The following is a 25112-nucleotide window of genomic DNA, read 5'->3' as shown; positions in this document are numbered from 1 at the left end:
CTCCCAAGTCACTGAACTGTGGTGGTGAGAGAGCGGCACCGCCACCGCCGAGGTATGTGCGCGGCTCCGGACGGAGAGCCAAGTACCAACACGCAGGAGGCTGCACCGCGTTCTTCGGCAGGTGGGGGAGGAGTCGCGTCCGCAAAGGGCCTGCTCAGCCAAAAGGGCTGGATTGCTAACTTGCTCTCATTAACGGGAAGAGATTATGATAAGGGCAGCGTCGCTGAACACACAAAGACACACCGATTGTTATGTGTGCAACATGGGATCGAGAAGGAAACCGGGTTTGTGCTGGGGAACACGTGTGTGTGTGTGTGTGTGTGTGCAAGAATGGGCCGGGGCAGGGCACCTCTGCGGATTTTCAGACCTTTTAAACAACTTCCATCGCAAAGGCCAATTAAAAAAAAAAAAAAACAAAATCAGTCATCATAGAACCAAAACCCATTTTATTTGTATCATGGATCTAGAATTTGTTTAAGAGACGGAAAACGCCATTAAGGGAGATAAACACATCTTAACCCGTGAGCCTGCCCGATCGTTACACGCAGGCTGATCGTCTCTAAATGACTGTAAATGACCACAACAGAGCAAGTCAGTCGTGCCCAATCAAACTCGTCAGCTCCCGGTTCACTCGAAGTGAAAAGTTGATGCTGGAAATAAACGCTAAGGAGCAGCTTTCTGGGAGGAGGGAGGAGGGAGGAGGGAGGAGGCGAAAGTGATGGGCACTCGGTCCGGTCCTGGGCCCAGAGGAGAGAACGCAGCAGACAGGCGTCTTTGTGTCTTTGTGTCTTCACACTCCCAGCCTGTCACGCTTCAGCAAGATGCCTGCGAGCAGTACTGCTGCGGTGTCTCCCGAAGACACTCCCCCTGTGCCTGGTTTTCTTTAAAAAAACCAACCGAACCCTGCGTGTTGGTCTCTGTCTCCCATGCAGCTCTGCCCGAAGAGTGCGGGTTAACAGTGGTTTCACGGTCTCTCACCAGAAACCGCTGTGTTTCTAGGAACAATGAGGCCAACCAGAATTCCAGGACACATTGAGTCAAACTCGGGACATCTGCAGAAGACAAGGAAAATGAGGGGACCGGGCCCCAGTCTTGGGAGACCCAAAGTATAGAAAATGTAGTCATTCGACTGAGGAGAGATTACTCGTGTCTAAGTTTTGTTAGTTTGTTTTTTTGTTTTCGTTTCTTGTTTTTAAAACCAAGGGCCTAATGACAGGTAGAAAGAGCCCATTGTCTTTTAACTGAGATTTGCCTGGAAAATATAAGGTTGGACATGGCCCAGTTTGAGTCACATGGCCAGTATTCAAATACCAGTTTAAACAAATAACTTGGACTATAATTACTGTTTCTGCTGTTAAGAAAAAACAGTTGTTACTTTACATATAATATACACATATTAATATAGCGTATATTAATAAGAAGCTGACTTTATGAAAATGGTGAAAAACTCCATTAGAACCTTCCTAAACCATCCCGTTTTAGACTGTTGAGCAGTGTCAACCTGTTTAGGGTAAATTAATATTAGTCCCACCTTAATGACGATGGTGGTAACCTTCCTAAAAATCAAGCGAGCTTACATTTGGGGATGGACCGAAAACGACATGGGCCATCACACGTAACACCGCCCTGTCATGCCATCGCTAACTGGGGACAGGACCACGTCTGCGGTATCGTTCTCACCTGTGTGTGAAGCTACAACGCAGTTTTACTTTTGAGCCCGCCTAAAGGTAAGGCACAGGTAAAGGTCCAGGAAAGGACTCGAATGGCCCAGCTTAAGCGACAGCTACACCACTGCTGTGTGAGGGCCCCATACGGGGAAAGAACATAGAGGGTGATGCTCTCCCACGGAGGAGGGCGATCTGACTGGACAGAGATAATCACACACAGTGGGGCCGGCCAGGCCTTGAGCCGTCCCTTGGTCCGATCTCGCATTTCTCAGTCAAGGGAAGGGAGAGATGGGCGGGCTGAGTCATGGTGGGCCGAAACTGGATGATGGGTCTCTTGCCTGCAGGATGCTAGGACTCTCTCCAGTACAGCGTGCTGCTTTTCACTGACAGACAGGATCAAACAGCTGGGCAGATACTGTCACATTAATTCAAGTCAAAATATAAAATTGGCCCTGGCTGGCGTGGCTCAGTGGATGGAGCGCAGGCCTGCAAACCAAAGGGTCCCTGGTTCGATTCCTAGTTAGAGCACATGCCTGGGTTGCAGGCCAGGTCCCAAGTTGGGGGCATGCAAGAGGCAACCACGCATTCATGTTTCTCTCCCTCTCTTTCTCTAAAAATAAATAAATAAAATCTTTAAAAACAATACATAAAATCATGAGTAGTCTTGAGTAGGATCTCCAAATCCACCCATACTAGCCTGTACCTTCAAGTTCAGTAAAAAAGAAAGTTCGAATAGGGTTTGCATTACTCATCAATTCCTCCTAACTTCTCACACAACCAACCTCTCAGGCCATACTAAGCAGAGACACTGCCTAAATTCTTGGGAGTCGTGAAGCGGGAGGTCACAGACACCATGACCTATGACAAGCGCATGACCTAGGTTCCACCTTGGTCTTTCCTGCCCTGAATCAAACAGCCGGGAAGCCTCACGGGACTCCGCGCTCTGAACCTGGTTCAGTGCTCAAGAGTCTGAGGAGCAAACACTCGGAGTAGTGCCAAGTTTATTAGCGTGAGAGAGTACCGCCCTCACATTGCCACCAGCAGAGCCCGCAGAGGCATGCGCTGACCTCGGAGCGACGATTACGGAAAATCAGTAGGGCTGGAAGGTACCTTAGGGGCCGCCGGGTGGGCCCTCCCACCCGACGTGTTAATCCCCCTTAAACATCGCCCTCCAGTGGGCCGAGGTCAGGTCCTGTTGGACGTGTGGCCACAAAGGACACTCTGGTCAGCTCTGAACCTGCTGCCTGGAGGCAGAGTGTCGGGCACTGTATGGTACAGGCAGTCGAATTCTTTGGCGTACGCCCATTGGTCCCTTTTCCTATGAGCAAAGGTTCCCAGGGTCCAGTGCAAAGCCCCTCAAGGTCCCCAACCGAGCACAAAGCACAAGCAAGGAGGTCCGGGAGCGGCAGCCGGTAGCTGGATTTCGTGCTTGGGCTCTCAGAGGGTCTAGTTCCCGGCCCACGGCAGGTGTCTGCTGCAGGGTGGTGGGGGCCAGCCCACTCCAAGGACACCTCGTCCCGAGGCTTGGAGGAGTCCTGCCCGAGGAGAGCTAGGTCTGCTGTTCCACCAGCTGTAGTTTGGCTGTCTTGACTCGGTGGGCTTCCTTCAGGTTCCGCGCGCGGACCTCCGGGTTGGAGATAAACTCCACCTGCTGCATGGGAAACCAGCCTCGCTCCCCGTCGGAGAGCCTCATGCCCTCCAGCCAGCCTGTGGGCACAGGGTGGCGGGAAGGGTTACCTGGGAAACGCTCACCGTCATGTCCCCCCCAACCCTCTTTCCAGAAGCATTTCTGCATCGTCAGGCGGAGGGGACTACAGAGCCCCAGAGCACGGGTCGCTCGGCCTCCCAGGTCACGCCCCTTGGCTGCCCCAGGTTGGGCAAAGTCTACAGCTGCCTGTTCCTTCGTGTTCTTTCTCCACTCTCGTGGGCTGAACTGTGTGAACTGTGTCCCCCCAGAAATACATGTTGAAGTCCCAGCCCCAAGCACCCCAGAGCAAGCCCTTATCTGGGAATAGGGCTGATGCAGATGTCAACAGTAAAGCTAAAATGAGGTCATGCTGAAGTCATGGAGCAAAGTGGGCCTTTAGTCCAACACACCTGGCACCCTTCCCTATAAAACGAGGGGAATCGGGGCACAAACACCCACAGACGGAAGACAGGGGTAGAGCCTGGAGTGAGGCTGCCCCAAGCCAAGCCACACCCGGAGCTACAGCAGCTGGGGGTGGCAAGGAAGGACCCTTCCTAGAGGCTCTTGAGGGAGCACGGCCCGGCCAATACTTTGATTTTGGACTTCGGGCCTCTGAAACCTCCGGAGAATACATGTCTAGTGTTTTATGCCACCCGGTGTGTGGTACTTTGCCCCAGCAGCTGTAGAAGAACACACCCACCCGCAGTGTCCCGCCCTCCAGCGCCAGCCTAGGCCCCCCGGGTTCTCCCTCTCACCATCGTTGCTCTGCTGGGTCACCATGACCACATCCGCCTTCTCCAGGGCCAGCTCGTCGTTCTCCCGGGGTTTGTAGGCTCGCAGGCACTGCACTTGCGGGGAGTCTTGGAAGACAAGAGCGGGAGGACGGGTTAGGGAAGGCACGGAGGAGGAATCAGAAGCAGGGGTAGGGGGGAGGCTGGGAGGATGTGGGGTCCGCCAAGGTCGAGCTTTTGAAAGTTACAGACCAAAGGGACCATTGGAAAAGTCTTCATTCTCTACCAGGGAACGAAACGGTTGACCAGGAAATAGAAACACCAGAATTGAAATGAATCAAAAATTCTATCTCTCCGGGGAAGATGAATTGAGAAATACGCTGTGAACACCTTCAGTGACTCATTATTACAAGTTCTCCCTACCCACTTCCCTCGGACACCTCCCCGGTGCTGCGGTCCTCCATGGGTTCCGAACCCCTTTGAAACTGATGGTCTGGGCCACGCCACGCACCCCGGATCTAACTGTTTCACGTCTGTGTTCTGGGTCTGCGACGGGATTGTAAAATCTGAGTCTGGGACTCAGTCTCCACTCCCTTCCAGGTCCTTGGTGCGGACCTAGGAGACACTTAACCAGCGGGGCTCCGGGTCTGATCCAAGGCGGCAGCCAGTCCCCTTCAGCTTCCGTTTCCTCGTCTGTCCGGGACTAGGCTGATCAAGAGGACTTTTCAAGTTTCTGGATTTCCTATATTTCTTTATTTTTGTGAATCAGGGGGAATTCCTATGGTTTTGGAGCTCAAGGTGAACCAGTCTCCGAGTACTCCTGGCCCCCGAGTGTTCCGTCTCCCGGGGGTTTATTGTTCCTTCCCTTCCCGCACCGCACTAGCCCCCTCGGAGAGCGAACAGGACACTGCGTGCGTACGTGCCACGCACAAGGTCACAGCGAAGGAGGAGAACTAACCGCCTGGCCTCCTGCCCCGAGCCCTACGGAGCTGGAGCCCAGCAGATGGCTCTCCCCATGAGCAAGTTGACAGAACTCAACTCGGTTTACAGCCTGCTACTCCCACTTCCTCTTCCAGACTTCCTTGTATTTGTTTGTTCTTTTGAGTCACCAAAGGTCCAGCCTTCCTGTGAGTTCAGTTCCTTTTGGATATGGAGCAGGAAATCCTTGCTGGAGGACAACCGTGGGGCGCACAGGAGACCCATAAAGCCAGTCCTAGCGGGAATGCAGACGCCTGCAGAACGCCTGCGTGTCTGCGGCTGCCTGTGAGTAACCTGGAAGCCCAGGGCAAGGGCACAGCCTCAGGCCCTTGTCACAGCAGGGGGAGTGCTCACAACAGAGGCACTGTCTCCCTGTCACAGCCCTACTCTCTCCCCCTACTTCCCTCAGGCCTTCAAGCAGGTGACATCCAGGCAAAAAAACAAACATACAAAACAAAACAATAGTAGGATAGACTTAAGGGGCCAAATATTTAAAAAGAGTAAAGTATTGCCCCAGGCAGGGATTCTATTGGGCTGGGGGGGGGGGCGGTAGATGAGGCACTGCTCTGGTGATGGGCAGTTTTAAGCAGCTGCATCCCAGGTGTTCAACCCCCTGTGGCCAGTCTTCCGCCCTGAAATTCTGGACAAAAGCAATTCACGGAGGCCTCCCGGAGTTGCCACCCAGCCCTAAACTCCTGCCTCCCGACAGAGGCTCTGGACGCTGCCGTTATCTCCTCCTCTGGACTTCCACTCACCACAACACTCCAGAAGGTCCAGCTCCTCTCCGGGCATGGCCAAGGCCGAGATCCATCGGAGCTTTTCACTTCTGAGGAAAGGAAACAGGGGTCCGCTTCAGTGGCAGCTCAGGGGGCGCAGGACAAGGGAGATGGCGGGGAATGAACGCGACTGTGGGAAAGACTTGTCTAGCTCACAAAGTTGTCTAGTTCCATGGTATCTAGGACAACAGTCAATGACCGGACAGAGTCTTAAACTTGAACTCTAATGTCTCGTCACCCTTTCTTTCCCTCTTCTCTTTCCAAGTTTGTCCTGTTAGTCGCATCTCATATTTTTCAAGTGGGGGCATAAAGTCAAGGTCAGTTGTAAACAGGTGGGTTTTCCATTTGGGGAACTGTCCCGAGCAAAACGTCCATCTCAGCTTAGATTCTCTCTGTCACCGCGTAATTCCCAGCATGCCTCTCTGCCCACCTCCCTTCTCTGAACGTCTCAGATAAAAGTCAGTCTGCAGCCCCAATTAGACCAGGGAGATAGACCTCCTTACTTTTCCTGTCGTGGGACATGATCCAAGCCTAACTTTGTAGTTTTCTAAAGGTCTTTGCATGACCTTGGCCTCAGCCTCCAAACACGCCAGAGTCCTTGAGAGCCGACCCTGTTGCTGTTCCAGGGACACTGCCCAAAGTGCCAACCAAAGTCCATGGGCCGATCTGATCACGTGACGGAGGGGAAGTCTGAGCACAGGCTCTCACCCCGGCCCCATAAGTGAAGACAAGCATTACTGACCCAGCCCTGAAATGTCTTCCAAGGGGCAAAACTGAAAAGTGTCGGAAACACGAGGATCCTCAGGCTATTATTAGGTGACATGTCAAATTTTTTAAAGAAAAGATTTCGTATATCTTTTATAACATCAATAATAGGTACAGCCCTGGTCAGTGTGGCTCAGTTGGCTGGAGCGACATCCCATGCACCAAAGGTTGCAGGTTTGATTCCTGGTCAGGGCACATGCCTAGGTTGCAGGCTCGGTCCTTGGTGGGGGTGCTTACAGGAGACAACTGATTGATGTTTCTCTCTCACATCAATGTTTCTCTCTCAAATCGATACAAAAACATATCTTCAGGTAAGGATTTAAAAATAATAACAATAGGTACAGTCTTGTAGTTGTTCAATGGCACTGTGCACAAGATTTTATAGGTATTATTTTTTAATATTCTCCAAAATGCATGTATGTGTAAGTGCATTTTTTTCAAGATTTTATTTATTTTTAGAGTGAGGGGAAGTAAGGGAGAAAGAGGGGGAGTGAAACATCAATGTGTGGTTGCCTCTCGTGTGCCCCCTACTGGGGACCTGGCCTGCAACCCATGCATGTGCCCTGACTAGGAATCAAACTAGCAACACTTTGGTTTGCAGGCCCGTGCTTAATCCAGTGAGCTACACCAGCCTGGGCACTCTAAGTGCGTTTTTGATTGTTATTTAAAAGATGAGCACATCAAAGTTCCCAGCGCTATGGGTTTCTGCTCAGCCCAGGACTGGGCTGGAAGGTGGGAGCGAGGAAGCCCACGGCACCCAGTGCTCGTCTTAGTCACAGACGTGGCCCCTGGCCCTGGACACTAAGCAATTTCTGGCTTTCACACATGCACGTTCACTCGCGGGTGTCAGTAATCTCGCTCTTTGGTGACTCCACATCGGCCCATCCACTTCCTGGTACCTCTCAGACTCTGTCCCTCCAGACTAAGGGGAGCACAGGAGACACCAAGCCTTGGCGGCGAGTGCACACCCTCGCCCACCGCAGTCTCCCAGGGTTGCCCGTTAGCTCTAGGAGTCTGGGCGTCTCTGCAGATGCTCCCGGTCCAGGGTGGACTACATGCCGCTGTGGCTGTTTCCTGGTGCCACTTCCTTGCCAGGCTGCTGTGCCCCTGCACCCCCTACCCCCCTGCCAGCTCCTCTGCCCGGCCCCGCTTAACTGAGTCTCCGTGCTGAAGAGGAACTCGGACTGGGTGCCCTGGGTGTTGTGCAGCAGGAAGAGTCGGAAGAGGTTCTTGTGAGGTCCGTGCAGCTTCATCTCACACTTCTCCCCCCGGACGGCGGAGAAGGGCGCGTGGTCAAACACCAGGAACCGGCTGCCCCTGCGGAACACCAGGCTTTTCAGCTGCGTCCTGCAGTTGTCGTACAGGGCCCTCCCTCACAGCTTTGGATCCCGAGCCCCTGGCCTTAGCATGGGCAGCCTGCAAATCCCCCCAGAAACCTACAGTGGTGCTAACGTGCTCTCCAGATGGGAGCTCCAGAAGCCCCAGGGGTCCGTCACTAGCTTGGCAAACCACGTATCTAGTCTCACAGACACTTCGGGCACTTTAAAGAGTTGCAGAGACAGAACCAATACAAACTTCCCAAGGCCCTTAGGACCACGGAGTTAGGCTCTGGAACCGGCTAAGCCTCTTCGACTGGTCGAGCTAACTAAACTGCAGACTGACCCATCAAGCATGCGACAGCTGACGTGCTATGCTTTGCTCTATGCCTGTAACATGGTACTGGTCTTGCTGTGTGACCTTGTGACATCTTGGGTGTGATTGCCTTTTCTTGTTCTGGATGTTCTTCCTTTCTCTGCTGTGACCTGGACTCTATGGGCCGGGCCATTGAGAGGGGTTCCCCTAGCAACACGACCCCTCCCGGTCCCTTTTCGTCCCCCCCTGTTGCCTCTCCCATTCCCCCCCCCCCCCCCCCTCCGTGCTCCAGCCTCCCGTTCTCATCACTGACTCTCGGGGCCGAGACAGCAGCAGACAGTCATTGAAGAGATGCAGGTGCACTGGCCGCGTGTTCAGTTTCCTTCGCAGCCCCGGGGAGATGCTGAACTCCAGGTCCGTCAGCTCGCCGCTCTTCACCAGCCAGCGTGACTGCGAAATGAGCGGGAAGATCTGCGGGGCGGGGGAGGACGGACAAGGCAGTGTCATGGGCATGCCGAGGCCGAGGCCGAGGCTTCCTCCCGGCCCTGCCCTCCCCACCCGGCCCCTTCCTCGTAAGCTCCGCGGACCAGCATCTCTCCCGCACCTCCCCTGTTTGCTCAGAGCCCATCCCCTTAGAGTCTGTTTCTCCGTGAACCGTCCAACTATGGCCGTCTACGGCCATCTACTGTGGCGCAGCTCCCCAGGCCACAGCTCGGGCAAGGGAAGGCGCCGCTGGCCCACCCCAGAGCGGTGACCACGTGAGAAAGCTCAGCCCCAGGAGCCTGAACTGAAGGAGACAGGAGAAGCCCAGTGAGGGCGCGTGATGAAAGGCAGCAGGGAGCAGCATGCGTGTGTCCTAGAAGTGAAGAGACGCGGGCAGTTCCGATGTCGCCTGGTCTTTCTTTGACCATAAACAGACGCAGAGGCGCCGCTGGAACCAGATGTGGGAATGGGATTAAGGAGAACGAGGGGGATCTGCTTGGAGCTGGAACCTGGGTGAGGATGAGGGCAGAAACGATGATCGAGGTGTGGACCAGAGCTGTTCCCTCTCACCAGGAGATAAGAACGGCGTCTGCTCTGAGCTGGAATTTAAGTGTGGCATGTGCATTGCAGCTTTGCATCGGCACGGGAGGCTCTGGCCTTGGCTTTGAACCCAGTTTTACACCACTTTCGTTACACTAGATGGAGACGATAAAATACTCACTGGTTGAAGCACCAGTATAGCTTTTACCAAGGCTCTCATCGATAAGTTCTCTCTCATCCGCCCAGCCCCCAAGTGCACACTCTGCCCCTCGGGTAACCCGTGCCCCTAAGGTAAGCCGTGCCCCTCATTTCTTGCGTATCCTTCCGCGTTTCTCCCCGTGCGCACAAGCAAGCACGGGAACAGACTTGCACCCTCCGCTTTTCCACCGCAGCTAGGACACGCGGTGCTGCATCGCCCCTTTCTCACTTAACAAGGAATCGCGGAGAATGGAGCAGGATAGAACAGCGGCGTGAAGACGTGAGGTTGAAGACAGGAGGGAACGGTGAGAGCGGGGGAGGGGAGGTCTCCGTGTTAGCAGGGGACCCGCAGTACGCTGAAGACGCACGCACCTTGCACTCGAACTCAATCCTCTGGCTCAGGTAGATGAGCTCCTCCGTGTGGCGCATCCTCTGGACGTTGCTGTTGCAGTCTCGGATCAGCTGCGCACAGAGCGGGGTAGGGAGAGAGGGGGAGCTGCGTTAGAGGCTCTGACCTCTGAGTGGCCTGCGAGAAACCTGGAAACCAGCAGTTGGGACCACCGCAGTCTTTTTCTCTCAGGCTGGAACTGCGTGAAGGCGCTCTCAAGTTCAAGTTCAAGGGCTCTGTATATTTGGTGCTACATGACCAGCACTCCCCGGCCGAGTGGAAGGAGGATGGAACCTGGAGCCTGTGGCAGGGAGAGCAGCACGCTCCAGGTGGGAGGGGAGGCCGTGGGGAGGGAAGGAGGGAGGTGTGGGGGGGCAGCGAGGGGCCTGGGCAGGGGGAGCCTTCTCTGCGAAGGGTGGCCGGGGGGCTGCCTACCTCCTCCAGGGCGTGGTGCGCCTTCGTGGCCTCTGCTTCCTCTGAGGAGCCCGGCTGCGTCCTCTTCAGAATGTTCTATGGGGCAAACAGTAGACAGCAGCCCGATGGGAGAAGGGTGGCAAACAGGAAGAGGTGGTGGGGGTGGGCTAACGGGTGGTCTAACGGGGGAAACAGGAGCAACATTTCCGTGGTAAGTTCACGCTGCGGGAGAAAGTGTGGGCGGTTGGTGGGGGTGGGGGGCTGCTCACACTGTCCTTGGGGTGGGGGACAGCACAGCGGCAGAAGAGAGGCCTGAAACCGGCCCTCTGAGCGGAGGGCAGAGGGCCCGGGCGGGGTCCGTACCTGCAGCAGCAGTTTGAGGCGGGTGATGCGCTGGAAAGGCAGGATCAGAAAGGACTTGAGGGACAGGCGCTGGCAGACGGGGTCGCTCTCCAGCTTCTCCAGGACCTCGCGGAAACTGCTGTTCGTGTTCCTGCACAGACGGGGAGCCTCAGGTAAGGAGGGGGCGAGGAACATGGGGGACACAGTGAAGGCACCCCACTGAATGTCTGTGGGTCAAGAAAGCATGCTGGGACCCCGTGTGCACAGGGCCCAGCTGGAATGGCTGAGGGCCTCCAGGCTGGAAGGCGGGTTGGAGCTGGAGACCACAGGGCGGGGCCAAGAACATGTGCTCTGACCACAGCACTCTGGGTCGGGGGGGCCGGAGGTCTGGGTGCAAGGTCACCGCCGGGCCCACATGGGGGCTGAACGGGGTTCAGGTCTCACAGCAGATTTTGGAAGGTGCGTTCCTGGTAGGTCTGGTTGGTGACATAAGGCAGGTAGACCCGGCGGAAGTGGGAGGCATGGTTCAGGACCACATCGCACACGTGGAAGGTGAAGAGGTCGCTCTCCAAGTTCTCCTCCAGGTCTGAAAGGAACCTGCGCGGTGTTCAAACAAGTCTCCTGAGACCGGCCGGCCCAAGGGAGCTGCTGGCTGGCCCCTGCTCTACCTTGACCTTGTGACACCTCTGTGTTAGCCAACAGCTTCTATCGACTGACCTTGGCCCTGCGCCCGCGCTGTGCTCAACTCTCTGGCCCCCATATTCCGTCTCTTGTTTGTTTGTTTGTTTTTAATATATTCTGGTTTTCTAATCTTTAGACGCTTCCCGAATCTCATCTCCAATGCACTGCATGCCCACAGGACGTCCAAAACGTCCTTCCTCCTAGGAGCCATTTCTCATTCATTTGTCCATCTACCAAGGGATCTGCCCATCCATCACCCCCTCGTCTGCAGCATAGAGCCTGAAGACAGCGAGCTGCATGAGTGCTACGTGGGAGAGGAGGGACCTTACGTGGAGCTGACGTCACGCACGTCCTGTAACCGAGAGAAGAGCCACTGGTGTTCCTGGTTGGTGAGGGTGGCCCGGAGCTGCCTTGAGAGCTGGAAATGGTCCACAGCTATGTTCAGGCTGCGCAGGTACGAGGCCTCTGACACGATCAGCTCAAATTTGACCTAGGAGGTTGGAGAGGAGGAAGCTTCATTAGAAAGAGTGTTGAGTCCCTGGTGTGTGTTTTCAGGGTACGGTGACAAGCAAGGCAGATCCTTGTGTCGCTCACCGTCACGCCAGAAGCCAACCTGATAGCAAGGGAGAGGGAGAGAGCGTGGAGGCCGAGGTGGGCGTGTGCAAGCCCCCAGAGGTGAGAGAACAGGATGCTTTCAAGAAACTTAAGCGACACACTGTTGGAAGCGTGCACTAAAGTGGTGGCAGGACATGACGTGCAGAGGCAGACGGAGCGGAGGTCTGGAGGTATGTACACAAGTTTGGACTCAAGACCACGGGAAAGTGAACGGAGGCTTTATATATATAGGGGGATGGCTTGGTTGTAAACCTATTCCTAGGCAAAGTGTGGAGAAGAGATTAGGAGGGGCAGGGGAGCCACAGTAGGAAGTGGATCACATGCAAGACAAAGGGCTGAACAGCCGTGTGGATGGGGAGAGGCGGCCAGTTTCATGATTACTCGGGGGGGACACAGGGGAGGACTTGGTTATCTGTTAGAAAAGCGGTCGAAAAGAGCAAGAAGAGTCGCCGCTAATGCCCAGGTTTTTGAGTTGGGCAACTGGGTGAATGATGGAGTCACTTCCCGAGCCAGAGAACTCTGAAAGAGGACCAAATTCAGGGGATGAAGGCGGTTTGGGGTTGGAGGAGAAGTGGAAGGAAGCAGGATTTTTGAGAATGAGACGGTGCTGCTGTGGTTTAATGGAAATCGTCCAGCACTTGAGGGTGCAATGACCCACGACCCTGCCCCCCACCAGCTGGGCTGGTCATGCCCTTGTCCAAGCACTCAGCTTCAAGGCAGATGCGTGGATAGACCAGAGGAAGAAGGCAGGTGCACACGGGGGTTGGCCTGGAGAACCAACGACACGGCCGTACGACCACAACGAACCCGGACACAGGAGGCTCACTCACGTCCCAGCCCCAGCGTTCCCACTCTGTGACTCTGGGTGGCTCACTGAACCTCCCCGAACCTGTTTCCTCATTTCGTGCAGGGAACGTGACCCCCGCCTCCCAAAGATGCAGTGTCAGCCCAAAGAAATGGGGCTGGGAAAGCATATCGGAGACGCCAGCAGCATTCTTTGATGGGAGACATGCGCGCTCCCCGGACGCAGGGGCTTGATTTCTCGGGACGTGAGACTAGGCTGGCCCGAAGCCCCGGCGGACTCGTGAGTGAGCTGGAGATGCTGAAGGAAAGTGGGGTTCATACCATCTCCCCACTGCTGGGCCCACAGGTCTGCGGCAGAGCAGGGGTTTTTCTAAACACGCTCCACGTGCTTTAAAAGTTGAGGTCCGAACAGGGTCCCCATGTCTGAGCTTCAAAAATCCTAAAACTTATACCTGTCTCTGTCTGACTTGGTAAAGGCATGGTTAACAAATAAGTCCCTCGGGCCTAATCTGTCTCCTTCCCAGCTGTGAAGGGGAGAGAATGGCACTAATACTTGTCAAACCCAGCTCCACACACGAAGTTGACAGCTAGATATGTGTTACTTCATTCAAGCCGCATGGCAACCCTGAACGGTAGGTATTCATTATCCTCAATGCTTGGGTGAGGAAACTCAAGGTTAATAGACCCGGCCTAAGTTTACACAGCTGGTAAACAGTGAGGCCGGGCTTCAAACCCAGGTTGGCCCGACTGGCAGTTAAAGTAGTAAACATGCTTTGGATGATGACTATGTATTAGAAACTTATCTTTTTTTTTTAAATTCTCCTAGTACCTCTTTGCAACGCAGTTTTACAAACGGGGAAACAGAAGCTTAGAAAGGGCATGTGACATGGCCAGAGTGAAAGAGCTAGCAGATAGAAAAGTGGGCTGCCAGGTCATTCCCATTCTGTCTAGAACCTAAACACTTCCACATTATTCCATGACGCCTTTCCACGGTGCCGTACTGTCCTCCCGGGAAGATGGGTTTATCCCATCGCTCTGACTGATCATCGGAGAAGCTCTCCATGCAGAACCTATGAGTGGCAATAACTTAAGCTCAGACGCGCAGCCTTGACCACAGTCTTGCTTTTGGGAGTCAAGACCAAGCAGAGACTGAAGGGCATTCAAAAGCCTGTACGGGTCCAGTGGACCACAGGACGGGAGCGAGGGGCACTCAGTTGTCAAGGGGCCTGACAAACAGCTGCTGGACGCGCCTCGGTTAAAGAGGAACCCTTTCGTGGGGGCCGAAGCCCTGGTTGAAGAGGGAAATTTTAGTCTCGCCTGAAACAGTAGTGGTGGGATTAATTCCGCACTGCCCCCACCAAGTTCAGAGGCATGGCCCCCTGGTGTGACTCGGAACCAGTAATAGGTAGAAGACAGCCCCGAGGCTCGAGGAAGTGGAGAGGAGTCCCTCCGAGATGGCACGCACGAGTGTGTGCCCGTGGTGGCGGTGCTCAGCAGGAGATGAGGATGTGATGCTTTCCCTCCTATTCCCCTTCCCCTGCCCCGCCCCCCAGGCCCTGCCAGGTACCTCTTGCAGCTTTTGGTTTTCGTGGGTCATGGAGAGCAGCACGGTGCTGTTGCGCACCATAGGGATCTCCTGCCACAGGGAGCTCCTGGAGGCCATGGACAGGCGCTGCAGGTACGACTCTGAGGCCACCAGGGTCTTCCGGGGCTGCCGCGGGGAGGCGAGCCCAGAGGCCTCTGCCAGGCCGTCCAGCCGCTGCTGGCTCTGAATCTCCTTGTTCAGAACCACATCGCTGTATTCCTGGTACAGCAGCTGGGCTGGGGGGTGAAGAAGGGTGGGAGAGGGAGAGGGTGAGGGAGTGGGGCATTCAGGCACAGAGACAGACGGAAGCCACCAGACCGCTTCTGGCTGTCCTGGCACCTTCCTCTTCCCCACGGTGACAGCCAGGAGCCCCCTCCAGTCCCGGGCAGGAACCCACGAGCATCCACGGATCTGTTTCAAGGTACTCACAGGAGTTGATGAGCTTTGAGCAGCGTCTTGAGAAGCCTCCCATCATCTCCTTTGGCTTCTTCTCCCTGTGGAGCAAGGAAGGGCTCTGGGGTGCCTGCTGGCCACGGGACGCAGAGAGGTCTCGGAGCCTGTGGATGAGGTCGTCTCTGACCTCGGGACATGCGCTGGGATGGCAGGGCCAAGGCCCCCGGGGAGGTGAGTTGTAGCCTGACCCACTTTGGGGTAGTCTGGAGCTTTTTCAGATGTCATGTTGCTCTTGTACGAGGGGGCTAGTTCATGGCCGAAGGGCTTAGGAGAATGGAAAATTAGGACTCAGGTAGATCAAGGGTCTCCCTACCCCGGAATCCTGGGGTCTTTCTCTTCCCCCTGGAAGAGACAGGGTCTCAGAACCCTTGTCAACTAATAGACATTGCAGAACCCTAAGAAAAGAGAGAAGAAGTGCACCTGTGGGAGAGAGAGTGACTCACCGAAAAACGATGGTGTCTGAAGAGCCGAAGGACCTTTCCATGGCTGGGCCTCTTGTATCTGAAAATGGGAACGGGTGGAGTGACTGAGGTCTCAGAGGGACACTCAGAGATAGCCGAAGAAGGTGAGGCCTGGCGTGGGAGATGGAGGCATGGGGCGATGGGGACAAAAGGGCTTCAGTGGAACCTGTGATGGAGTGGAGTGCCAGAGCAGAAAGCATTTGAGGACATTATGGCCAGGTACGGACACACCGTAAGCTGGACAACTAGAGGGTGTCTCCTCTACTGCGAGCAGGACACCACGCAGGTGTTGGAGCTGGGAAGTGGGGCGTGCCGGCGGCGGGGGGCAGTGTCCAGACACCCTTAGGGACAGACACACGACACAAGAACACTGTGGTGGCGCGGCAGACGGAGATGCAGGGGAGGAGGAACAAGGGTGTCGGTGAGCTCAGAGAGGCTTCCAGAGGCTTCCCTGTGTCGGGGTTGGACACACGGGTGAGAGAAGCCAGCGAGGGGAACGGGAGGAGCCCTGGGCCCAGAAGCTGGACGCGGTAAGAGCTTCGGAAAGCCTGGCCCGAGGAGGGCACCCTGCTTACCTGGAGTGCCCTCGGGTAAGATGGACGGCCTGCGCAGGCCCTGCCGATGCCAGACCTTGGGCTTATTCGAGGCCTCAGCAGAGGCCTCGGTCTGTCCGCCGCTGTCCTGCGGCGGTCTCCCCGGGTCCCCCCTGTGGGGCCAGCTGGACGCCTTCTCCAGGTGGGGGTGGCCGGGTTTTTCGGGCTGCCTCACTTGACCTAGATCCGACCTCTTCAGGCCGTTGGCTCCTTCCTGAGGGGCTCCTCTTCTCAGAGAGCCTCTGGTGGGGGCCTCTGCCACTCCTGAGAGCCCTGGCTCAGAGGCGGGCCCCTGGCCCCCCAGGGTCCAGGGGGTGGTTGGGGAAGAGGGACTCAGAAGGCCCGTCACGTTGCTGAAAGCCATGCCGGGCGACACTTCCCTCTTACTCCTGCTGGGGGGAGCTGATGAGTCTGTCGACCGGCCCATGGCTGGTGGCCAGGAGGTCCGTCCAGCACCGTGAGGGCCAGAGACTGTCCACTCTTGACTGACGGGCCTCGGCTTGGCTTGGCCCCCTGAATTCATGAGCGCTTCCTGGACGCTCTTGGTCCTGCCCCGGGACTTCGGGGGCAGCGGGGGTGGATCGGAGAGAGGCTCTGCGAGGAGGGCAGGGCGAGGGGGCCGGTAGACCCTCGGGCTGTTATCAGGAGGGAGAGAATGGCGGGCCTGGAAGGAGTCAGGGGTTGGGGGCAATGGCTTGTTGTATCTCGGCCTCCTGGAGAAAGAGGTCTGAGGCGGGGGGGCCTGGTCTGGGGTAGAGGGCAGCGGCCGGTACTGCCTTGCCACAGCGGGGTCAGGGACTTCGGGCAGTGGGCCTCTGCGGGGAACACGCGGCCCCGGACTTGGGGCGGACGGAGGAGAGCAGCTGCACTGCCTCAGTGTGGGGACCGCCCCGCCACGGTGGCCGTCTGTCTCCGCCGTGGGGGAGCGGGCGTGCCGCTTCTCCGGGAGAGCCGGGGGTGGGGGCTCGTGGAGCCGCAGGCCTGCAAAGGCCAGGGGGGGCGAAGAGCCATAGGCAGGGGACCCTGGGGCAAAGGCTGCCGCATGGGGGGAGCCCCACGGCTGGCGGCTGCGGGGACTGCTGGGCCTGTCTGGACTGGAGGTGAATTCTCGCGGGTCCTGCCCCAGAGCAGACAAGGAGCTGAGGGCTTCTGGAATAACGCTGCAGTGCCAACTGCTTTTCCTGTCCCTTCTTGAGATCACAGAGCCAAAGATGGCAGGCTTGGGGGGCCTCTGGGGCAGCTCTGAATGCGAGAAGGAGAGGGATATTCCCTCCAGGTCCGGAGTCAGCTGGGTCCTCTGGAAGCCCGGGAAGGAGTTGCTCCTCAGGTGGGGGAAGGCCCCTGGGAAGCTGGCCCGGGGGCTCTGGGGGCTGGCGCCGTCGGAGCTGCCACAGGGGTCCACCGTGGCCCCTGCGGACGGGGAGCCCAGGAGGGCGGCTGAGAGAATCTCGGGAGCCCCACTGGGTGATGGGCTGCCAATCGAGGAGGCTCTGGAAGCTCCTGGAGAACACGAAGCACGAGAGGCCTTCTTCCTGGGGATGGCGATTGGAGAGCTGGCAGATGAGGAGGCAGCGGTGCTGGCGGAGGCGGCCGCAGGCGTGACAGGCGCCGAATCTGGTGTCCTCGGAGGAGTCTCAGGCGTGCTGTCAGAGGCCACCTCGGCGCCCCTGCTGGATGCTGCCCTGGTCCCCAGCTTGGTTCCCTCTGGCTGGCTGTCCTGAGCTGCTGTTTCTTGGCCAGGTGACCCCGCAGTGGAAGAGGAGCTACGTGAAGAAATGGGCCGACAGGGACATCCCATGGGCACCAGGGCAGGAGTCAGAGCTACGGGACGCGGTCGCTCAGCCGGAGGCTCTGTCTGAGTCCCAGGAGCCCTGGGTGTGGCTTGGCAGGCGTCTGGAAGCGGGTCACCACGGGGGGAAGAGGACTCGGGGGCTGCCAGAGCCAGGGCGGGGGGCCCGTCCGGCTCCTCTCCCTCTTCCATGCTCCTCTCTGCCTCCTCTCCCCACAGTGCGGCGCCATCCCAGTCTTCCAACTCCTCCTCCTCCTCCTCCACCCCTTCCTTCGCTTCCTCCTCCTCCAGCATCAGCTCCCCTGGCAGACCCTGATGCCCTCGCCGTCCAGGTACACGCACTGATCTCCCCACTGAGCTTTGATCCTCCTGGTCCTGAGCATCCACCCTCCCCTCTTCTGGGCCCCTGAACTCCCTCTTCCTCTGTCCGCCCACCTCCAGGTCTTCCTGGCCCCGAGCGCCCCCCTGCCACTCATCACAATGCAGACCCCCCAATTCTGCCTTAAGCCCCTCCCTTTCTCCTTGTTTCAAAGGCATGGCGTCATCTTGCATCTGCTCCTGTTTTTGCTTCTGTCTTCCCTCCATACCATTCACCTGCTCCCCCACCTGTTCCTGCTCCCCAGGAAGCCCGACAGAGCACACAGCTTCCGGAAGAGGCTCCCCCTCTCGATACCCCACTTGCTCTTGTCCCTGCTCCCCTGGTCCCTCAGCCCCCTGCAGCTCTTTCCCCTGCCTGACGGTCCCACCCAGGGAGCCCAGCAGCAGGCTGGTCTCTGCAGGGTGCTCTTCACGGGAAAGCGGACCCACGGCCTGAGCAGGGCCACGTGGGGAAGTCTCCTCATCCGCCTCTGCGTGTCCAGTCCCCAGCGTCAAAGCAGGGAGCTCGGGTCTCGACTCCTCCTCCAAAGTGCTGCTCAGTTTGCTGGGTACCGGGACCTTGGGCAGATGCTCCCCCCGGCCAGGGCCGGCCCGGCACTCCAGGGGAGCTGCAGTCCTTGGCTGGCTGGCTGCCGGGCTCTGGGGCACTGCCTCCTGGCACTCTGGAGTGGCCCCGGCCTCAGCCGCAAGGTTTTCCTGGCTGGTTCCCACATCCGCAGGGCCTTCCTTGGGGTAGCAGGTCACGCTATGCGTCCCGCAGTCAGCCACATCTCTTACATCCGCCTGCTGGGTCTCCACGAGTCGGTGCCCCTCTGCCCACTTGCGGGACGGCTCCTGGCCCTCCTGAGCTGCGGGCCCCACGGCGGGGGTCTGGCCGGTTCTCATGAGAGCTCCAGGGGTGACGGTGAATTCCGCTGCAGCAGGGGTGGGAGCTGATGCTCCCCCGCGTCGGGGCTCCTCAGCCTCCATCGGGGCTGAACCCTAAAGAGGAACAACAGACAAGGTTTCATCACCTCTGCTGCCCTCACCAGTCAGAGGGGCAGACCGGGGGGGAACATGAGTGGGTCACATCCTGGGCTCCACAGAGAGTCATCCTTGGAGACAAAAGCTACTCAATACGCAAAATAAGCACAAACGTGTCATTTAGCCCTGGCCAGCATGGCTCAGTGAGCTGAGCACTGGCCAGCAAAGTGAAAGGTCTCTGGTTGGCTCCCCATCAGGGCACATGCCAGCCAGAGTTGCAGACCAGGCCCTGGTCGGGGCACATGCAACTGATCAATGATTTTCTCACACACTGATGTTCCTCTTCTTCTCTTTCTCTCTCCCTGCCCCTCTCTCTAAAAATAAATGAAATCCTAAAAACAACAACAAAAAAGCCCACTTGTCTTGTATTTGTCCATTTCATAAATATTTAGCAAGTGACCCTTTCACGTGCAGGGCATTCAGCAGCAACCACGACAATGTCCCGCAGCCTGTAGCCCGGGGGTGGGACACAGGTGAGAAGTGATTACATCAGGGATGTAAGAGTCCGGTTGTCAGAGTCCCAAGCGCTCCAGTGGCCGTCACTGTCTAGATGGGATTATGTCTCATTGTGTCTCCTTGTCTACTCTCTGGACACCGCAAGTGACTCAGTCCTCCTTAACTCCCGGGCACTGGGAGCGACACACCCCAGGTCTAATAGCCCAAGAAGCCGTGTTGGAGGGGGACCTTCCTCCTCCTCTGCCCACGGGATTAACACAGGTCTGGTCATTGGAGCCCACGTCGGAGACCAAGTGCTGCGTGCGCACCTTTACCCGGGGTCTGGGTCTCGCCCAGCCTGTCTCCCACGGTGTCTAGCACAGCCGTGTGCCCAGTGAGCAATTTTGTTTTCAATTGCAGAGGCAGCTGCTGGAACGTAGAATGGCCGACTAGACGAGACCCTCAGTGGACACAGAGGCTGCCTGTTTCAAGTAGGCCAGTAAAACCGGTACCCTCATCATCTCACTCTCCCCTTCTCTCTAACAACCTGGTGAACCTTTCTCGTGGCTTCTCAAAGTTTTGACCTTCCTGCTCCGGTTCTCACCTCCAGCAAATGCTTCTCAAGGAACTGAGAAACCGAAGGAGAGGAATTGCTTCAGTGTCTTGCTATTCAGAGTGACGGACACTGCGTTCTTTCCGTCTTTCCCCCTCCGACGGTACAGGGGTCCCTCCCCGTTTAGCCCCGTCCCCTTTAGCCGTCCTGCTAATGGGTGATCATCCCATGGGCGAGCTGTCTCTCACCTTCACCTGTTAGAACTGTCCCACCAGCATTTAAGCGCGCTCATGCCTTCCGCGTTTCTCTAACCTGTAAAAGGAGTTGTTCACCCCTGGGGCCTTCAGAGCCCCGCACCTTGCCACACGGCACTGGCTCTCAGGCCCCTCGGCTCGCTTGCCTGTCTGCTGGAGGCCTTCCCACGTGTGGCCACTCTGCCTGGAACCCTCTTTACTTTTCTCACACTCACTACACTTGCAGTTACACATGTAATGTCTAGTTTGGGGGCCAGACCGTGAGCTTTATGAGGGCACAAGCACTGTGATACTGACCACTCAGAATTGCATGAATGCATGAAGGAAGGGAGGAAGCAGAGTTAAGAGGGTGTTGCTCGATTTCCAGTTCTGCCTTTTCTGTATCTTGCTGATTCTAAAACACTTGTGAAAATCATTTCATTTACTTGAACATCCATTTTCTTATCTTAATAAAGAGGATAAAATGCTTCCTTTGCAAGGAGTTCTAATAAAGATTAAGTCAGATAGTGTGCAAAGCGCATCGTTACATTTAAGGGCCATAGAAACGTTAGGGACTGTAATTATTGTTGATGAGAGAGAAAGGGTAAGAGAGAAGTACGGGACTTACGAGCTGGAAGGATCTTGAGAGACAGACAAACTTGGCTGAAGCCACAGGTGAGGAAACTGAAGGCCCGAGAATCTAGACACTTGGATTTGCTAAGCAAATGGCACAGGCGAACTCAGACCAAGGTCTTCTTGACAAGTCAACACTCAGCAACCAGAAGTTCAGGTGTGAGAAAGCTGGAAGGTCACCAACCTCCAGAAGACCTCCGGCGCCTGTGGGACCCACTGCTGCACCTGGCCCTGCGCCTCCCCGCCTGGTCTAGGCTCGACGTGGAGGCCCGCCGCCCAAAATGCCTGCTGTCCTGCCGAGGTACTACACATGCGCACATGCTTGCACAAGCGCACATGCTTGCATGAGCACACATCCACACAAATGTACGTGAGTGCGTGTGTGTGTGTGAGCACACGATGAGCCAACCTTGCAGTTTCTACACAATAGAGACTGACATAACCATATAAGCAGGTCCCTGGACACCCTGCAGATGTGACAAGTAAGTGACAAGTTCCTGGCCACCCTGTAGGCACAGATACCATCTATATGGGGCAAAAAGCCACCGTGTCTAATGTAAGCATACTTATGTAGAAGGGCTGTTAGCCCTGGCTGGTGTGGCTCAGTGGATTAAGTGTCAGCCTGTGAACCAAAGGGTCACTAGATCAATTCCCAGTCAGGGCACACGCCTGGGTTGCAGGACAGGTCCCCAGTAGGAGGTGTGCGAGAGGCAACCACGCACTGATGTTTCCCTCCCTCTCTTTCTCCCTTCCCCTCTCTCTAATAATAAATAAATAAAATCTTTAGAAAAAAGAGGGGGGCTTTTATACCCTTTTCCAGTGAATTGACACAGTGCAAGATTTGTTCCCTATCTAGCTCTAAGGACAAAATACCATAATCGCTATAGAGGACACTGTGACGTGACCCTATTTTCTCAACCACACGTTAAATAACAGACTTGCTCAACGTAAACACTTCGTGATTCTTGGTTCATACCTGCCTAAGGAGACAGCGTAACTAAACCTGAAGTCCCCGCCCCACTGTCCTGGCCCTACACCAATATACGCTGCCATGTCCTCAAAACAAGCGGTCTCTGAACATCTGAGCATGTTTCTGCTACATGTGCACGCACCACGTGCTGGTGGACATCTCCAGTTCCATTCTAGTGACACAATGCACGCCTGCCTCCCGCTGACACTATTTCTGACGCTGTATCCGTTTGGAAATACTGGAGATCACCGGCTCAGCCATCATCCCTTATACTTGACCCTGCCCTATTACAATCCTATTGCATTCAGGCACTGCAAACCTAGAACACGACAAAGCTAAAGGAAATCTGTAAAGCCTGGTTGACTCACACAAAAACATCAGGAGAGAGTTCTTGCACTGCCCATTGTATTAGAGTGGCCTCCTCACCCCCTTCTCCCCTGGGGGGCGAGTATCAGTAACTGAGCACAGGCAAAGACCGAGCATGGCAGCTGCTGACCCTGTCCACGTGCGACTTCTTTCAAGACAAAGCTGCAAGTCACCCCATTCACACAGTGTATGACACAGCTCAGTATCCCCCTTGGTGTCCCTAACACCCTGGCTTTTGTCCATTTCTAGCCTGCAGACATAACATTGTATTTCAAAGACAGCCCCCTGCCCCCCACCTCCACCACACTGCTGCTTCTCCTTTGGGCCCACGCCGACCACCACTGTGCGTAACTCTGAAGACCAGGCTCCCTGGACTTTCTAGCAGTGGCAGTTTCCAATATCCTGAGCTATGCCACAAGCCACTGAAATACCCAAGATCACAGCACCTCTGCATTCACACTATATCGTCTAGCCTGCTGTTGACCTTAGGAAAGCATCCCCAAATCAGAAGATACGTCCTCATTCTTATGTAGAACGTGAGACTCCACACAGATGGATGTCTTTATTCAGTGCTGACATTATTGGCCCCAATGCTGCAAAGAGGTTGCAATAAGAGCTATACAAACACTGCAAAGATATAAAGAGTCACTGCAAAGCCCTGTGTCCTGTCCACTTTAGGGGAGCCCCACTGCCCCAGGGAAACTGTCATAACCCTCTCTCATTCAGTTCTCAGAGTCTGAAAATGCCGCGGCGTCCACTGCCCCGTAGGCCTGATGGGCGCCCACACAATGGTGCTCGTGGCATGTGGACACGTGCCTCACAAGCCCACTGTGGCCCCACTGCCACCCGCACAGATAACGTGAGTGACCTCCCCATGTCCTCAGCACAGCCCCTGAGGGTGACCTTGCTCTGGCCCACCTGCAGACACTAGAAGTGACCGGCTCCTGTCCACTCCACAGACGTGGTGAGTGACCGACCCCTGACTCCACCTGTTTGGCCCACACCACTGCCACTTGAGTAACACAGCTCTTGTTTGACCCATGACCCTGTGCGTGGCCCATTCTTGTCCACACCACAGTGACTAACCACTCCAGACACCGCAAATGACACCTTCTCATCTCTTCCACAGACGCTGTGTTGATGTGGCCACAGACAACCTCAGACAGACCGCACTGTGGGCAGCCATCCACCCCAGGGACCCCTAACGCCTGAAGACTCTGGACTGTGTTTAGACACACTGCGGTCTCCTCACAGGAGGGGTTCCTTTGCACACCTCCTGACCTCTCTCCCTTCCCGACCAGGATAATGACATACATGCCTCCTGCCAGACAGTCTCACTCAAAATTGACACCCACATCCTTCCTCTTCCCAGCCCCACCCTCCCAAGAGCCCCCTCAGTAGGCATGGCTTCAGTGTCAGGCCCACGGACTGGTCAGGAACGGCCCTCGTTTTGCTAGGACCTACCTAGGCCAGGAGCTTCTTCGCACGCCGGGAATGGAGAAAATAGGAAGTCTGGGGAAGAGGCCACATCCTGAGCCTTTTCTCGAGGAGGAGCCGGGGCTTCTGGAGTAGGCCCAGGACGCAGGGCCTTCCTTGGAAGGCCGCAGAGGGAGTGAAAGAGGGAAGAAGCTAGAAAAGAAAGCCACTCTCTCTCCCTAGTCTATTTGACACACCCCTCTCCCTTAATCTGACGGTGAGTCCTGGCCAGAGTTCACTTCTCGTCGTAGACGGGAGGGCGAATCAGTCTGGGGAATCCAGGATCCAGGAAGGGACCGAGGTCTGAAAGCCCTGGCTCTCAGAGGGGGCCGCCTTGCTGGGAGGCGATTTTAAGTGATGCTCACAACTAGGGCCCCCTCCCCACTCCTAACTCTAAACAGCTCCCTTCCCGCCTCCCCAAGTTCCCAATACAATATTGTGATGGACGACAGGAGCTTTGGAATTACTCCCCAGGTGTGGGGAATGAGGAGAGGGGGACAGGACTCACTTTACAGGTGAAACCCCCCCTGGGCCAGCAAGGCAGAGGTAAGGACTTAGAGAGACACCGTGTCTCTAAGACGTGAAGCCCTAGGAAGGAAGGTAAGTGAAGGAAGGCCCAGGCCTAGTTAGGAGAAAGGACACAATGAAACACTGCAGGTGGGGAACACGTCCACAGAAGGGGTCTCCCTCAGTGATTCCTCGTTACAGGGGTTAGCTTTCTGGGGACCCAGCCTCGGGAGAGCTTTATTAGCGGCCTGGGGAACATCTGGGGGCAGGGTGCCCATGTCCAAGGCGGGACTAGGCCGGAAGCGAGTATTTCAGGCGAGAGCATTTCCTCCAGCTTCCCTCCTCTTCCTGACCAGGATACTCAGCCCCACGCCCCGCACTCTGCCCATCTGCCCAGCCCCCCCATTTCCGGAGCCTGCGCCCGGGAGACCCGGCGGGGCCGGCCCCAGGGCGAAGGCCTAGCTTCCCGGTCCTTGGCGTCCTTCCCTCTCCTCCGCCCGGGCGCTACAGCCGCCCGCCCGGGGCCAGGAGCTGCCAGGGAGGAGGGCACCCACCTGGGCAATGTCACATGCTGTCCCGCACGAGGGTCCCTCCAGGTCCCAGGCGCCGGCCGGCCGTCCTTGGCGCAGGCCCCGGCTGCCTCGGCCGCCCCACCCGCGCCCGCGCCCGCCCCTCCCCGCCCGGCCGCGAGGGAGGGACCTGGTTCTCCTACAAGTTTCAGGTGAGGAAACCAGGGACACACCTTCCAGGGGGAGGGGCAGGGCCCGTCGGCGCCGCGGCCCCATTGGCGTGCAGGGAGCGCCCGCGTCACCGCTGGGAAGTGGCGGCCGAGGGCAGCCCGGGTGGGCGCACGGGGCAGGCGGCCGGGGCAGGGGACAGCGGCCGGCAGGAGTGACCAGCGGAGGAGGGACGAAGAGGGGAGCGGGGGTGGGGGCGCTCCTGTGCCCCTCAACATC

General features: G+C 56.7%; 1 protein-coding gene across 2 annotated transcripts; it reads right to left on the bottom strand.

The window, feature by feature from the left end:
* Nucleotides 1-429: 429 nt before the first annotated feature.
* ARHGEF5 (Rho guanine nucleotide exchange factor 5) lies at nucleotides 430-24833 on the bottom strand. Of its 2 annotated transcripts, none has more exons than XM_045857558.1 (15): nucleotides 24711-24833; nucleotides 15776-18941; nucleotides 15183-15240; nucleotides 14716-14780; nucleotides 14269-14522; nucleotides 11612-11772; nucleotides 11046-11198; nucleotides 10623-10752; nucleotides 10281-10355; nucleotides 9830-9919; nucleotides 8550-8707; nucleotides 7760-7921; nucleotides 5819-5889; nucleotides 4110-4214; nucleotides 430-3374 (listed from the first exon to the last, which is right to left on the bottom strand). In XM_045857558.1, the coding sequence occupies exons 2-15, from the start codon at nucleotides 18927-18929 to the stop codon at nucleotides 3217-3219; spliced, it is 4794 nt and encodes a 1597-aa protein (XP_045713514.1). In that variant the 5' UTR covers nucleotides 18930-18941; nucleotides 24711-24833; the 3' UTR covers nucleotides 430-3216. The 2 variants fall into 2 exon arrangements, with proteins under 2 accessions (XP_045713514.1, XP_045713513.1); XM_045857557.1 differs by lacking the exon at nucleotides 24711-24833 and adding an exon at nucleotides 23638-23784.
* Between the last annotated feature and the right edge of the window lie 279 nt (nucleotides 24834-25112).

This window comes from Phyllostomus hastatus, unplaced genomic scaffold (assembly GCF_019186645.2).
Source record: "Phyllostomus hastatus isolate PE091 unplaced genomic scaffold, TTU_PhHast_1.1 phas_scaffold_142, whole genome shotgun sequence".
Classification (NCBI taxonomy): Eukaryota; Metazoa; Chordata; class Mammalia; order Chiroptera; family Phyllostomidae; genus Phyllostomus; species Phyllostomus hastatus.
The sequence above is the reverse complement of the archived record's forward strand: the minus strand, read 5'-3'. Positions and strand labels throughout refer to the sequence as shown.